At 39.7% G+C, this 12,198-nt stretch overlaps 1 protein-coding gene across 16 annotated transcripts in view; it reads left to right on the top strand.

Annotated features, from left to right (window-relative positions):
* CNTN3 (contactin 3) overlaps positions 1–12,198 on the top strand; it is a 370,397-nt gene that overhangs the window by 33,164 nt on the left and 325,035 nt on the right. For 6 of the 16 annotated variants that reach the window (XM_021069233.1, XM_021069224.1, XM_021069223.1 and 3 more), the window contains one exon: positions 881–993. The exons of the other annotated variants lie outside the window; for them this stretch is intronic. In XM_021069233.1, coding sequence (XP_020924892.1) covers positions 932–993 — 62 coding nt within the window. In that variant the 5' untranslated portion in view covers positions 881–931. Of the gene's footprint in view, positions 1–880; positions 994–12,198 lie in introns of those variants that run through there. 16 annotated transcript variants of the gene reach the window in all.

Raw genomic sequence — 12,198 nt, 5'->3', positions numbered from 1 at the left:
GGACACAATAAAGACCAGGGGAGATGTTTATTTACATTACTTTTCAGGTACAGTAGGAAAACTCTGCTTACAAATTCATGGCTGCTTCTCCTTAGAAGGCCAAGGATGTTAGGTTACTAAGATCCTACAGAAATCCGTGGTTAATCTGAGAAGTAAGTAAAATCAGCTGGAAAGTGGGAGTTTGAGGAGAAAATAAACACTGTGTGTTTCCTGTAGGGAAGTAAGATTTCAGGCCTTTCAATGTCTTTTTAAAAACATTTGCTTGTTTTTAAAAAAAAGATGTAGGAATACTTTTTGTTTTTTTTCTAAATAAGAAAAAAATTTAAGCATCATGGTGTGTTCCCCCACCTTAATTTTTTATTTAGTATAAATTTAAAATGATGTCAGAAACACAGAAACTTTTCTAAGGTATAGATACTATTTAACAGAATAATGTACAATCACTCTGATTTTTATCTCAGCCATAAAAAGAACTTCTTTTCTGGTTTACATATAAATGATTAATGTAATTTCACTTTTCATCGATTTATGAAATTGTTTCCTTCTTGCTTATGGTTGAGTTAAGGATTACTTTTTTCCTACACTCAAGAAATTGTGTGTGGTCTCATCAGGTTTTGGGAATGAGTCGCTCTTGTTCCATTTTAACTAGACATATTATATATGATATTGGATTTTTTTTTCTTTTTTAAGTGGGGACAAAGAGGCTAGGGAAATTAGCTCTCCAACTTCTTTCATTTCATTGATGAAAATATTGGAAATTTATCTGATATGCTCAGGTCTGAGACCTGTATTTGTTTTCACATAACTGCATGGCAGGATCATTTCTGAAGATATAAATCTGTTTGATGTTGCTACTGTATTCCTCTGCCCTGTCTCCCAGGAAAAAATACTGGCTCTGGATATGGGTGAATGAAAAAAGAAGAGGAGAGAGATGAGGATAGAGGGCCATGCATTGAAAACAGTCAGAAGAAGGAAGCTTGACATTAGAAGGAGGTAGGGTTTGGGGTGTTAGAAGGAGTGGTGCCTGTGGCCATCTCTCCACAGGGGGTAGAATCTTCCTGGGTAGGGGGTCGGTGGTTTGTTGGTGCAGAAGTATGAATAGCAGACCTAGGGTTGTCAAGCACTGGGTACTAGGATGGCCAACCTAGGAACAGTTTACCCACCCAGGCATGGTTCTGAGAAAAGTAAAGGTGCTGGGTTCCCAAGAACCCTGTGGACTGGGATAGTGGGTGTCTCTATAGTGGGCTGAGAAGCCTCTCAGAAAGATTTCATATGGATTAAGACTGGGACACTGAAAATGAAAGAGATTGAGGGAAGAATAGCCAGACATTGAGATTACCCCTCCCCCCAAATCAAGGAACTACTAAAGATTTGGCTGTGCAGATTGAAACGGGTGTGTGTGTGTGTGTGTGTGTGTGTGTGTGTTTGTGCATGTGTGTTGTGGTAGAGACTGAGGGAGCACTGAGTCACAATTACATAACTTAAAAATTAATCCCTTTTTTTTCTCTTTCTTTTTAGAGCTGCACCTGTGGTATAGGGAAGTTCCTAGGTTAGGAGTCAAATTAGAGCTGCAGCTGCCGGCTTATGCCACGGACACAGCAACACCAGATCTGAGCTGCATCTGCAAGCTGTGATGCAGCTTGCTGGATTAACCCAATGAGCAAGGCCAGTCATCGAACATGCACCCTCATGGATACTAGTCAGGTTCTTAACCCACTGAGCCACAACGGAGACTCCTCTTTTACTATGTAGAAAATTCTTCTGAGGAAGATGTGTTTTTACATCACAATGAGCATTATTCTCTTTGCTATCTGATGCACAATTTCTACCAACCTTTTTAATTTTTAAGTACAAGGAGGTAATGTAGATCCTTCAGGAAATGTCTGGTATAAGCTGATTTTCCCAAGAATCCTACAAAACTAGTGTAATTCAGTTTGGTAACATCTGACTTTAAAGGTGATTGGTGCCATTGAAATGATTGAAAACATAAGTATGACACTGGGAGAAAAAAAAGGTTGTTAGAGGAAAATAACAAGAATTCTATGGGCAAATCTTTAAGTTTGAAAGCAAACCGAAATGGCTTTGGTTTAGTCACAGTGAATCATAGCCAGAAGTTAAAAAAGTTCAATTTAAATCTTTAAAAATGTTTTAGCAGTATTTTTCCTTGAAATATAAATAACACACCATTTAATTCACTATTTAAAAATGTACAGTTCACTGGGTTTTAGTATGTTCAAAAGGTTGTGCAACTGTTACTACTAATTCCAGAAAAATTTAGTAACTTTGAAAGAACTCTGTACCCATTAGCAGCAGTCATCTCCCATTCTCTCCTCCTTCCAGTCTCTACCAATGACTAAGCTACTTTCTGTCTTTATGGATTTCCCTATTCTAGAAGGTCCATATAAATGGAATCATATAATAAGTGGCCTTTTGTGTCTGACTTCTGTACTTAGCATAATGTTTTCAAGGTCTGTCCTTGTTTTAGCATGTATCAATGCTTTATTTTTTATGGTTGAATAACATTCCATTTTATGAATGGAGTTCTAATAGAAATTTTTCTGATTGTTTAGGATTTTCTGTATTTAATTTGTTGACTTCTGAAAATTCTAACCATATTTTAGAATAGTAAAAATTGACCTAATGCTTTTATATATGTCATGTATATGTAAACCATTTGGTGTAGCAAATAACATACTTTTTAAATAAGATAAATATTTCCTTCCCATTTAATGTAGATAGGAATATTACTATTTGACAGATGAGGAAAACCGAGGCACAGAGAAGTTAAGTAACTTTTCCAAGGTCACATATCTAATAAGTAGCCACACCAAAGATTGAACATTAATGATCTTTTGGCTTCAGAGTCCAGGCTCCTAACTGTGCTATTCAAATAGGCAAAAGGAGGAAACAAAGTATTTCCTAGAGAACTCAAAAGTAATAGTTGGTTCATCTTTTCAGTTGTCTTTGTATCATCAAATGTTGATATATACATATGTGCTTGTGTGTATATTAGAGCTATTTCTGTATCAACATAGATTGTGTGTAAATCCATACTTTTTCAAAATGGGAAAATCCTTCTCTAGGCTTATGGGCTTTTTGTGCTATTTAACGGCAAGTCTTGAATAATGATAATATTAATAATACCTGCTATGTATTGATCATTTATTAAGTCCCAGGCTTCCTTGAAATACGTATGTATTTATGTATATAAATGTCGTTTCCACAACTGCCCCTATGAGTCATGCTTTATAATACTGAGACACAGCTTAAGAGTCTTGCTGAAGAGTCTTAGCTAACAGTCTTAGTAGGAGACTGGCTAAAGTTTCCACAGAAAACAACTGACATGTCCTAGATTCTGTCCCAAATGGTATGTATGTTCCAGGATGCCTCTGTTGAACTTTATCACTTCTTGCTTCTGCTGAGCAATTTTCTATGTTGAACAAGGTATTTCCACACCACTGCCTTTAAGAGGAGCATAATATTCCAGAGATGAGCATACCATCATGTATTAATCATTCTCTCATTGTTGGATATGTAGGTTGGGTGTAATTGTAATGTGTCCCGAACCTTTGAAAATAGTTTTATGTATACGTAGACCACGACTCCTTGACTTTCATATGATTTGACTTAGGTATTGACTGCTCTGATCTTTAATTCCTACAGAAACTTATCCTCCATGATCAGAATACCAATGGTGATTGCACCTTATCATGTACATTCTGAAATATAAATACAGATGATATGCATTGAGCTTACTCAGTGGCAGCCAGTGTTTTGGAGCTGGTGCTTATGAAGGCTTGCACAGTTAAAGTGTCTTTCCGTAGCTTAACCTGACCTATCTCATGCCACTCTCAGATGTAGTCTGCTGTGCCAACCTCTTTATTTCACTCTTATGGGACTTGGGGTGAGTAGGTCCTTCATTATTCACTGAGTCCTATTGATCCCTTCCATTGGTTTGGGTATAAGGCGTGCAGCACTGGGCTTCAGGCATTCATGTGCCCTGTGGAAACCACCATTCCCACTTGCATGAACTGAACTGGCCGTGAAGATAACAAAGGGACTTATATTCTCTTCAGCCCATCCAACCACTAACTGTATCCAAGATGGTGATTTAAAGATGAAGCTTGAAGGCCCTCTAGGTGCTCGCATAGAACTACATGAAAGGTAGATGAATTCAGACCTTCCCCATTTTCTGATTACAGGTGTCCTTACATGTCTGCAGACAGGCACCTCGTGCCCTGGGTTTCCCCTGGCTTCTTGTAAAAGTTTTCACTTTCCACCAGGTTGTCTACCACAAGGTGGGAGCAAAAGAGTGGTCAGTTATTATTATCTGAGAAGATGGGATTTTATAAACAAATACTTAATTACACAAGTGATTGATATATCCTTTAATGAAATCCAAATAGTATAGCTAAGATTCCCCACCATTCTAGAGAGAGCCAAATTTAAGAGTTTCATTTGTGTGTTTTGGCCCTTTTTACATGCACCCCCCCACACACATACAGAAAGTGTCATATGTTGTTTTATAAAACGAATAGCATGATACATCATTCTGCATCATCATTTTATCACTTAACATTATATTTTGTTGTAAGTAGATCAAACTCATCCTTTTATCCCACAGTGCAACATATTATAGTTTAATTAGCTATTCCACTTCTGATAAACATTTATATTGGTCCCAGATTTTTGTTACTACAAACAGAGCTGTGGTGAATATCATGGGCTATATGCCTCTTTCTCAAATGTGGGAAGGTTTCTTTTACATTAGACAGAATTCATCGTTGGTTTCTCAGAAAGCATATCATGCAAAGCTAAGTCCATTTTAAATTTTGGTAATCTCCAGCAGCCTTCCAAATTGGCAGTACTCTTCTTTCATTCCCTCCAGCAGTCCTGGAGAGTTCTCATTTGTTTACTTTCTACCAATGTTTGATATTATCAGGTTTTAAAATGTTGACTTGATGTATGAAAAGTGGCATTTTCTTTTAACTTCCCCCATCCTTAGAGACCCAGGAAACTGAAATGTATTATATACATAAGAAGGTGACCTTTGGGTACAGCATTTCTTAGTGAGGAAAGTATAAAAGCAAGGCAGGCTTCTTTATTTAGAAGTAACTCAGAAACACTGAGGAAATTGACAAGAAGATTTATTTGCAAAGGCTTGGAGCCCATGGCAGGTGGAAGGCACATGGTGGGGTAGTTAAGACAGAGGTCAGTATATGACTCACAGCTGCTTGTAAGACATTTAACATGACACCTTAAGTGACAGCTGTGAAAAACTGCAAAGCCAGAAAGCAAAAAGGTGAACTTGGGCAATGGGAGGTGACTGCGAACAGGAAGAAATTGACAAAATGTGGTAACATGTGATTCATAATTGGCATTTGTCAAAGAGAGACCTCAAGTTCTATAAGTTTTGTTTCCTAGTTTCCAGTTGTAAAGTGATGGTTTCCAATGTATGTTATCTAAAGAAATGACAGGATTATTTTTGACAAAAACCATCAGTAAATATATCAGTCCTATGTTCCCTGTTGTAAGTTTTTAATATGTCTGAATAATAGCTACTGGTTTGTGAACATATAGGACAAGCACTTTGCTAAGTGCTTTTCATATATTAAGGCATTTGAGCCTCATAATAACGCTATGAATTCAGGCAATAAAATAGTTACCATGTTATAGATTAGGGAGCTGAAGTCCTGAGAAATTAAGGGGCTTGTCCAGGGTGACATAATAATGAAAGGTCAGTTGTAGGTCTGAACCACTAAGCTAATCACATAAGTGCCTAGGCCAATTACATTTGAATCTGGTGTTGTAATGGGGGGGGGAGAGAAAGCAAGCACCCCCAGGTGATTTAAATCTCCCCAGATCTAATGTTCAACCCAGGGTGAGAGCCACTGGTAACTAGTATTTTTGATGATAGGAACACCGTCTAAAATACAGTGAGGCTTATTTTATGCCAGAGACCAAATTAAACACTTTAGATGTATTAAATAGCTTTGAAGTTGCTTTTGCTGCAATCCACAATGTGAAATATATTTTATATCATAACCAAGACAAATATACAGATGTATGTAATTCAGAAATTATAGTTTCAAGTAAAGGCACTTATCCATGCAGATGTGACACACTGTGATGTTTCTATTCTATTTTGTTCTCTATTATCTTAGAAATGCCTGAAATTCAAATATGAATAAATGATCCATTATCATAAACTGAAGGAAAATATTCTGTCTAAAAGTTAAATCCATTTCAGAAGTTAAATAGCAAACTCATTCAAGTTCACGTAAATTAAAGTCTCCCATCAAATTCCTTGTCTTTCAGTTACAATTTCAAAATCTTAAGTAACAGCAAAGCCCCATATCTAGTCCTTTCAATTTATTCTGAGAGATGCCTCAGAAAATTGGTGATCTTTAAGCCCCTGCAGTCTGAGGAAGGAAGACTTCAGAAATTGAGGCCAAGACTCTGATGCCTTTTGCTTTTAAAGAGTCAAAGAGTTAATGTGACACACAAGATTATCACACAACATTGCCTCCACTACGACATAATCTGAGTTAAAAAAAAAAAAAAAAGCCTGACTCTAGTCTCCAGAGAATTATCCCAGGCAGCATTATGTTTGCAGAACCTGGCATTTAATGTTGTCAGAGACCCAGTGCTCCGCGGACAAGAAGAGCTGATGGAGAGTATCTTGATTTCACCTTCACTTGCTGAATCCTCCTCATGAACAGAAACTCTTTCTTTTCATAAGAAGTTTAAGTTGACACTGTAGAAAAGTCCCCCTTTGCTCACTGTTTTTTCTGAGAGAGTTATTTTAGATGTTACTTTCCTTTGCAAAGTGGAGTAAGCAGAGTTGTAAGGTGGCCCCCAAGACTCCTAAGCCTCTGGTGTACCTGTCCTGTATAATGTAATGGAATATATGTGGAACTCTGTAAGTATAATGAGATATGCTGATACAGGTACCTCATCTGACAAAAGAGAGATTATGCAGGTGGGCCTCACCTAATCAGGTCAGCCCCCTAAAGCAGAACATTTTCTCCAGTTGGTTTCAGAGGGGGAGGTTGGACACATGAGCTTCCTTTGGCTTAGAGGGAAGCCAGCATCCATGCTGTGGGCTGTTTTGGGTTCCTCTGTGGCAAGGACCTGAATTTGAACTCTAGGAGCTGAGCATGGTCCCTGGTCGACAGCTCACGAGATCACATGGACCTGTTCCTCAAACTTCAAAACTGATCCTGCCAGCAGTGCGAATCACGTGGAAGAAGCCCCTGAATCTCAGGTGAGGTCTCACCCCCAGCTTGATGTCAACCTGATGAGACCCTGAGCAGATGCAGCTGAGACACGTTCAAACTCCTGACCCAAAGAAGTTGTGAGAGCATAAATTTGTGTGGTCTTAACCAGAAAATGTGTGGTACTTGGTTGCGCAGCCACAAAAAATGAATATGCAGAGTTAAAGAAATTTCAGTGATGGTAGCTGTCATTAGAAGGTCTCTTTATCTTATGCAGTGGATGCATCTTCATTTTGACTGTCCAGCCCTGAGTTGAGCATGGGCTTTATTTCATGGTTCAGCATCTCTCTTGATCCTGGCGTTTTTCACTTCCATGCCTCTGTAGCCCTCCTGCAGACCCAGTGTCTCTTGGGGAAGGTTTCTCCCATGTCTTCTCGTGTCTTTTAGCTACAGACTCACCCCTACCTGATCCTTGGCCTGGAGGCTGCTGTTGCTGCTGCTAAAGCTTCCTCAGGCTTCTAGATACTTAAAACCAGTGCTTCTGTTTCAAGACTCACTTGAATTAAATTAATTTTTCTATTCTCTTCCCTCAGGGACCAGATCTTCCTTCCCTATTCATCTGTGTCTAAGCTCATACGTTTAATTCCCTCAGTGACTCATGAGCTTTCCTTAGAATCTGTGGACAAGCAGAAGGGCTTCTGTATAAGTCTTATCATGGTTTCCTGCTTTTGGTGTAGAACACAGAATGGCTTCTAGGGTTCTTGACTTCTCACTGTTGACCTGGGCCTGGAGCTCTGGTTCTGAATGGCAAGTGTAGAAATGATGTCAAAAATAGCAAAAATTAGAGTTCCCATTGTGGCACAGTGGAAGCGAATCTGACTAGTATCCATGAGGATGTGGCTTCGATCCCTGGCCTCACTCAGTGGGTCAGGGATCTGGCGTTCCCATGAGCTATGGTTGTAGGTCACAGACATGGCTTGGATCCCGCATTGCTGTGACTGTGGCATGGGCCAGCAGCTGCATCTCCTATTAGAACCTAGCCTGTGAGATTTCATGTGCCAAGGGTTTGGCCCTAAAAAGCAAAACAAACAAACAAACAAAAAAAACCACCACCACAACAACAAAGAAACAAACAAACAAAAAAAGCAAGAACTGTCATGCCTCTCAGTACCTCCCAAAGCTTACAAATGCTTATTTTCCTCTGCAGTAAAATCCTTGCCCCAGTCTTGCCTGCCTAGAAATAGTGGTGTCTCCTTAGTCAACTGCAAGAGCAGGCACTTGAAGCTTGAAATTATCCACCTGACCCAGTCCTGCCTACCCACTCAGGGCTGTGTGGCTTGGGCTGCCCTGCCTCTGTGACAACAGCTCTTCCCTTGGTGCAGAACTCTGGGTTAGAGTCCCCTACCCTGATCCCCCAGGTGAGGACATCTGTGCTACTGAGTTTTTGAGGAAATGCTCTTAGCAGAGACTGATAGGGAAGTAAGGAGCAGGGTGGAAAAGGGGAAGAGGCTGTGCAGTGGGCAGATTCAAGCCAAGTCCTTGCTGATCCACATCCTGCACCTGGAGTGTAAATTAACGTCCCAAATCTGTCCCACTTTAAGTGTTTTCATCCTCCTGTACCTTCAGCCATTGGCCTTGGGTCACGTTGAGGGACCTAACTCCAAGGCATTTTCTGTCCTATGCTTTTAAAGGTGATATATCTGCTATAATGTGAGGTTGGGCCTTCAGTGGAGGTCACAGGCAACAGGCATGGATTTTAGACACAGAGCCTGCAGAAACTGGGAAGTAGGCACGCAGGACCTATCAAATAGATTCAGATGGATCTTGCTGTAATACCAACAATAATTGCTAAATCCTCCAAGTTCAAGATACCATACGTCCCAAGCTTGAATCCTCTTTCTCAAAAGGGCATGGCTCTTTAACCCTCTTGGCCTCATATAAGGTTCATCCAACCATTAACATTTATTTGTTTTGCCCACACACTAAAGTCCAAGACTCGACCATCAACATGTATTTTCTTTGCCCACACACTCAAATCCAAGACTAGAAGCCACAGGTCTTAGTGACATGAGAGGACCATTTACCTCACCAACTTTGACACTTTGATGTATATTTCATAGCACCTGGAGATGACTCACTAAAGGCTGAAGCCTTTGAAAGGGCCCCCAATAAATAGGATCCTTTTGACCACTTCTGTTCTGAAACAGTGGACAACAAAGCAAAGAAGGGGCTGTGGAAGCCAAATTATTAACTTTGTTACTGGTAGAAGCCAAGTTCCAGAGCAGAGTGTTAGTGTTGTGGCTATGTGGAGGGCTGAACCCTAGAATTACAACATGCATTTGCCTTCTTATAAGCAAAGATGGACAGGGTAGGCCTCACTGCCCAGGCCATATTCCAGAAAAGCAATAGAGAAAGCTTGGAATCAAAGGAGAGAAGCTTGGCATGAACTGAGTGTATTCAGTTTATTGTTTCCAACTGGACCAGGCCGTTAAGTCACTCCACATTCCCTGGAGCAGGGGAATGAGAAGGTACAATAGTAAGTTTATGAGATGTTGTCCACATCGAACCAAGGAAGGAAATTGTTTTCCCCAAACACATATGCATATGCTCACGTTCAAGTGGAAACACATTTATTTAGAGTCTGCATTAAGCCTTCTTTAAATACAAATGAGAACATTTCCATTTGCCTTTGTTAAATCATTGAAGAATCCCTACTCAAATGTCAAAAATTTTAAAAAGTAATTAAACTCATGAGTTTCTATATGGACAGCACTGATAAGAGTATTGTCTTTTAGTAGCAGGTAACTCATATTCATATCTTCTAAAATGCTTAAGAATGTCTGTCTTGATTTAGAAGGTTTAGGGTCAGCTATCAGGAATGCTTTCGAGAACAGTCATCAAGTGGACCTCAATTAGTAACTCTCACTTCACAGAGAACATTCAAGGACTTTTCCCATCTTCCTAACTTCCTTTAGTTATTTTTCCAAGGAGAGGGAATCCAGTAAATTATAACCAACAGTGTACTGAACCCAGCTAATTGCTCCCTCATTTGTATTCTCTTGGCTCTTTTACAATACTCTTAAAACTCCCATCAAATTGTTTTTGTTTAGTTATGTGTCTCTTCCATGCAACTCTGAGAATCTTGAAAACAAATACCCAGAAGCAGTCGTCAGATTGTCAGCAGAGGAAATGATCATGGCAAAAAAAAAAAAAAAAAAAAAAAAGCCTGCCTCCTTTATATTCTCAAGACACAAAAGGGCCTCCCTCTTGAAGATAAGCAGGTGCCGTCTGCTCCATACCAGCTTCACCACAGGTGCCATATTTCAGATTTTGTAGTTGCTCTAGGGCTTATCCTGGTATGTGCCACACAGCAGGAACTCAAACATGTTGCAGTGATTTCTACTGTCTGATAGTCATCTATCAAGGATTCAGAAGCCACTTGAGGTATTGTGTACATGAGGATCCCTGTGGCAGAGACTTTAGGTGTCCCTTTGTGGAAACTCTGCATTGCCACGACAATTTTACAAACCTCTCCAAACTGCTCCATGCCTCAAGAGGCTGACTTCTATGGGTTGCTATAATGGCCCTCTTTGCTGCCCAGCCCCACTTCTCATTGAGATCAGCCAGTGGAATGCAGGACACCACAGGGTGAGGAGAGTGCAGTCAGAGTAGTTATTCCATCAGTTTTGTCCATGTTTGGTTGGCATAAGTTGACTGTGTTCCTGTTCTGGAGGCCATAGCTTCTAATATGCAGTTTTTTCTTAAGTTAGAACCTCTCTCCAATACCTGGTAAACTCTCCTATTTTTTTTTTCCTTCTGTAATTTATCTTTTTATTGTCCTTCTCATTTATTTTGTTTTTGTTTTTTTAATTTTTTATTACTCAAATGAATTTATCACATCTGTAGTTGTATAATGATCATAACAATCTGATTTCACAGGGTTTCCATCCCATAGCCCAGGCACATCCCCTTACCCCCAAACTGTCTCCTCCGGAGACCATAAGTTTTCCAATGTCTGTGAGTCAGCATCTGTTCTGCAAAGAAGTTCAATCTGTCCTTTTTTCAGATTCTACATGTCAGTGAAAGCATTGGATGTTGGTGTCTCATTGTACGTCTGACTTCACTTAGCATGATAGTTTCTAGGTCCATCCATATTGCAAAAAATGCTGGTATTTCATTATTTTTAATGGCTGAGTAATATTCCATTGTGTATATGTACCACATCATCTTGATCCACTCCTCTGTCGATGGACATTTAGGTTGTTTCCATGTCTTGGCTATTGCAAATAGTGCTGCAATGAACATCAGAGTACTTGTGTCTTTGCGAGTCATGGTTTTCTCTGGGTAGATGCCCAGGAGTGGGATTGCTGGATCAAAAGGTAGTTCTATGTTTAGTTTTCTGAGGAATCTCCATACTGCTTTCCACAGTGGTTGCACCAATTTACAATCCCACCAACAGGGTAATAGGGTTCCTTTTTATGCACGCCCTTTCCAGCACTTACTGTTTGTAGACTTTTGGATGATGGCCATTCTGGCTGGTGTAAGGTGGTACCTCATCGTGGTTTTGATTTGCATCTCTCTAATAATGAGTGATGTTGAACATCTTTTCATGTGTTTCTTGGCCATCCATATGTCTTCTTTGGAGAACTGTCTGTTTAGATCTTCTGCCCATTTTTGGATGGGGTTGTTTGTTTTTTTGGTATGGAGCTGCAGAAGGTGTTTATAAATTTTGGAGATTAATCCCTTGTCAGTTGATTCACTTGCAAAGATTTTCTCCCATTCTGTGGGTTGCCTTTTCGTTTTGTTTAGGGTTTCCTTTGCTGTGCAGAAACTTTGAAGTTTGAGTAGGTCCTATTTGTTTATTTTTGTTTTTATTGTCAATACTCGGATAGGTGGATCTGAGAAGATGTTGCTGTGGTTTATGTCAGAGAGTGTTTGGCCTATGTTTTCCTCTAGGAGTTTTATAGTATCTGGCCTTATA

This window comes from Sus scrofa, chromosome 13 (assembly GCF_000003025.6).
Source record: "Sus scrofa isolate TJ Tabasco breed Duroc chromosome 13, Sscrofa11.1, whole genome shotgun sequence".
Lineage (NCBI taxonomy): Eukaryota > Metazoa > Chordata > Mammalia > Artiodactyla > Suidae > Sus > Sus scrofa.
This window is presented reverse-complemented; position numbering and strand designations above follow the sequence as displayed.